The following is a 3,451-nucleotide window of genomic DNA, read 5'->3' on the forward strand; positions in this document are numbered from 1 at the left end:
TTCAATTTAAAATTTATTACTTTCTGAAAGTCATATTCATGACTAAATTGTTTCTACAAAAATGTACTTGAAAGTTAGGAGTACAGTATTTATAAGTAGTATATTCAAATCACAAATGTATCACTAGTATTTTCATATCACAAATGTATCCCTAGTATTTCATATCACAAATGTATCACTAGTATTTCATATCACAAATTTAAATTTGAAACTAAAATAAAATTATTTGTTTTCAGCCTTGCAGTAGCATTTGACTTTGCATGTACAAGATAAACTTTCTTTCAGTAACCTTCGCAGCCCTTTTTTCTTCGCCAAAGCTAAGCGCTGGGTCTCGTCTAATTTTATTTTAGTGTAGTTTCTCAAAGCAGATCCACGACAATTGATGTATGTGTCAAAAACCAAGGACATAGCCTTTTCCCTATGCTCTACATTTTCATTTCCCCATACATCATACCAAAAGTTTATAACATCGGTTTCTTTAAGCCTTGCTAAAACCATAGCTTTCTGGCTCTTAGTTTCAGAAGCATCCTGCGATAAGTTGATTTTATTTACATTTTGATAAAATGGTTTTGTAAATTGGTCCAGCATTTTAAATAATCTAAAGCCTTTCGTAGTTAAAGATAAAAGACCACCCCTACTAATCAAAGTTGTCCACTCTGTGAAGGTTTTTTGGTTGGATCCAGAATCTTTTGCTATACAATTTTCAAATAAAACCAATATTGCTGGCTCCTCATAGCGATTAGCAATTTTTCGCATTGTATAGCCACCAATGTGATGTATAATTTGGTCTTCTTTGTCCTTAATTTCTTTAAGAGACATGGCAGGGTGTTCTGGGACTTTCAAATTGGTATCGACAAAATCCGGCTTCAAGGAAACCCATTGCGTTAAAATATTGTTCATGAATCTTCTAAGCCAATTGAAAACCACTTTTTCCTGGATTTCTGAACTCAATTTCTTAAACGTTTCAAAATTTAAGAAAAGTGTAATCAGTTTCGAAATTAGATGACTATTTTCCCTAAGTTGTCTGGCGTGTATAATGAAGCTGCCCTTGTCTTTGATATTTTTGGAACTCAGGGTGGTTAGGATCACAATAATATCTGGGCTTAAGTATAGTTTATTTGGATTTAAGCTTTCAAGAAATTCTTTAACATTTTCGCCTTCCAGATCCACGTCTTTCATGTCAGTGCATGTTTTATCAAGCAGGGTTTTTTCGTTCGTAGCGAAAAAATCAGCGTTGAAATCTTAAAAGGGTTAGTATGTTAATTTTGATTAATTTGAAAGAAAAATTCAACATTATCAAGCTTATATACCTGCTGAGGTAAAGTTCTTCGCGAAATATAGCTGTGGTCTAACAGACTTTTGAATAGTAACGGAAGATGGTGGTTGTGGTGGTTCATTTTTTGAAATTGATAAATCAATTGGCGTATTTTCATCATTATAATCTGGCTATTATTTGGATTTCGGAAGAATTAGAACGCAATAAATAATAAAAATATTAAATTTACTTACCTTGGCATTAAGGTATCCTTTTATGGGGTTTGAATCTGATCCCAAAAAGTGTCTGGAGCATACATAGTGTCTTTGATTTATAGTGGCGAGGGTTAATTTAGGATTACCACAAGCCTCTATCCATTTGAGACATAGTTCTTTCTTTGATTTTGGTTTCGGAAAATTAAAAAATCTAATATCTTTTTCATACTTTGAATGGGTTTTACAGAGATAATAACAACACTTTTTATAATTCACCATTCTATCGCTCTAGGCCTAAATCCAAAATCAAAACATTAGCAGACGCTCGAACTTCACAGCTGAAATTCTGACTTGCGCAGTGCCAGATTTAGTGTACTACTTTTAGCCTCTCCTTCGATCCAAAATTGGGGTACCCCGTGCCTATACTAGCCGCCTATCCCTCTCTGGTCCCTGCCTGTACTTGCTGGCTCGTAAGCACCACCATCTTCTGTTCTTCGTCAATCCCACATGGACACCAGCTTCTACGCACCACCATCTTCAGGTCTTCGTCCATTCCGGCTTCTTCTCCATCGTTATCGTTTGGTTTTAAGATATACGCGGCGATCGGCTAGGGTTACGAGAAACGTCTAGCCTCCCAATGGCAGGGCTTCCACCATCGGTTCACGCGAATGCGATTTTATCTATTATTATAATGGAAACGAATCGTATATATACCCCAAAATTTGAAAAAAGCGGGCAAGAGGGGTACCCTTCACTTTAAACGTCAATATTAGCAAAGTTTCGAAAGATAATAGGAACAACTTTATTTTAAACGATTTAACTATTTTTTGAAGTTATTTACTGGCGATTAAAATAATTAATATCATTTATATTTAATTAATTATTTAAGATAAACTTATTTCTATGTAATGACACAAGTGAGAGTTTATATAGAACGAGTAATGAAGATTGCATCCGAATCAAAACACTGCACGCATATCAAAGTTAATATAAAGCGAGTAGGATGATAAGATCTCTTACAAAACCATAACATTTCCTTTTTGCAGAATATTAAATGGAAATATTTTAAATATTTTTCGGCATTACGATTCTTTTAGTAGTTGTGTAGCTATAAAGCTCTGTTTCGTCTCAATATTCCAAGAACATCTTTTATATTAACATTTCAAATTTGGTGTTTACTTTTTAATTCAGCTTTACTACATTTATATATAGTGTAAACGCAACTTTTACCTTCACTACATAATATGGATTTTAGTACTTCGTCTCTTTATAAGTGTTGAAGCGATTGGGTCTATGAAATAAGATACCCTAGATTTAAATCAGAATTGACCTTGTTTTGTGTCCTCTTACAAGAGGTGTTAACGGTTCAGAGTGAGCCGAAAGTTAAATACACACTTAAGTGATAGATATTAGGTCCTCATTAGAATTATGAGGATACACAGGGAAATGTTATACGATTAAACCTTTACAAATGCCCTTCGCAATATCCCGCCAATTTGAACTACATATTTCCGGTTTTTCTCACTGGCTGGTGGACCGTCTCGGCTCGGAGAGGTTAATTTTGGTTTTCCCAACTTGTTATTATTTAACACGCTTAAAACACTATCTTGACGGGTTGTTACACAGATTAAAGCAGCAGACGGTAATAAAAAAGTTCTTCGAGTGATTAATAGGTGGCGCCACCCGTATTTGATAAAGATTCATGCTCGACAAAAAAGTGTATCGCGAAACGTCGATCTCGAGATCCCACGTTGTCACTCTAGGTTTAATATATATCTCACTGGTTTCACCCACTATAATTTTAGTGATTTTCGACCTTAAACTAAGATGGATTTGAGGTAGGCCTATGTCACCATAGAATTTTTGATTGAGAATAAATAGAAAACACCACGTGATATGATATTCTAACTTTGTTAGTTTTATTTTTTGTTGTTGTTGTTGTTGTTGTTGTTGATTTTACATTAAAAATAGACACAACAGC

At 34.4% G+C, this 3,451-nt stretch overlaps 1 protein-coding gene across 1 annotated transcript; it reads right to left on the reverse strand.

Moving 5' to 3' along the window:
* LOC149625096 (uncharacterized) lies at positions 1-1,711 on the reverse strand. The gene is made up of 4 exons (XM_089851860.1): positions 1,700-1,711; positions 1,510-1,625; positions 1,311-1,446; positions 1-1,241 (listed from the first exon to the last, which is right to left on the reverse strand). The coding sequence occupies exon 4, from the start codon at positions 1,177-1,179 to the stop codon at positions 223-225; it is 957 nt and encodes a 318-aa protein (XP_089707986.1). The 5' UTR covers positions 1,180-1,241; positions 1,311-1,446; positions 1,510-1,625; positions 1,700-1,711; the 3' UTR covers positions 1-222.
* Positions 1,712-3,451: the final 1,740 nt, after the last annotated feature.

Source organism: Phalangium opilio, unplaced genomic scaffold (genome assembly GCF_054372755.1).
Source record: "Phalangium opilio isolate 3A_F unplaced genomic scaffold, DU_Popi_V2 ptg000105l_1, whole genome shotgun sequence".
Lineage (NCBI taxonomy): Eukaryota > Metazoa > Arthropoda > Arachnida > Opiliones > Phalangiidae > Phalangium > Phalangium opilio.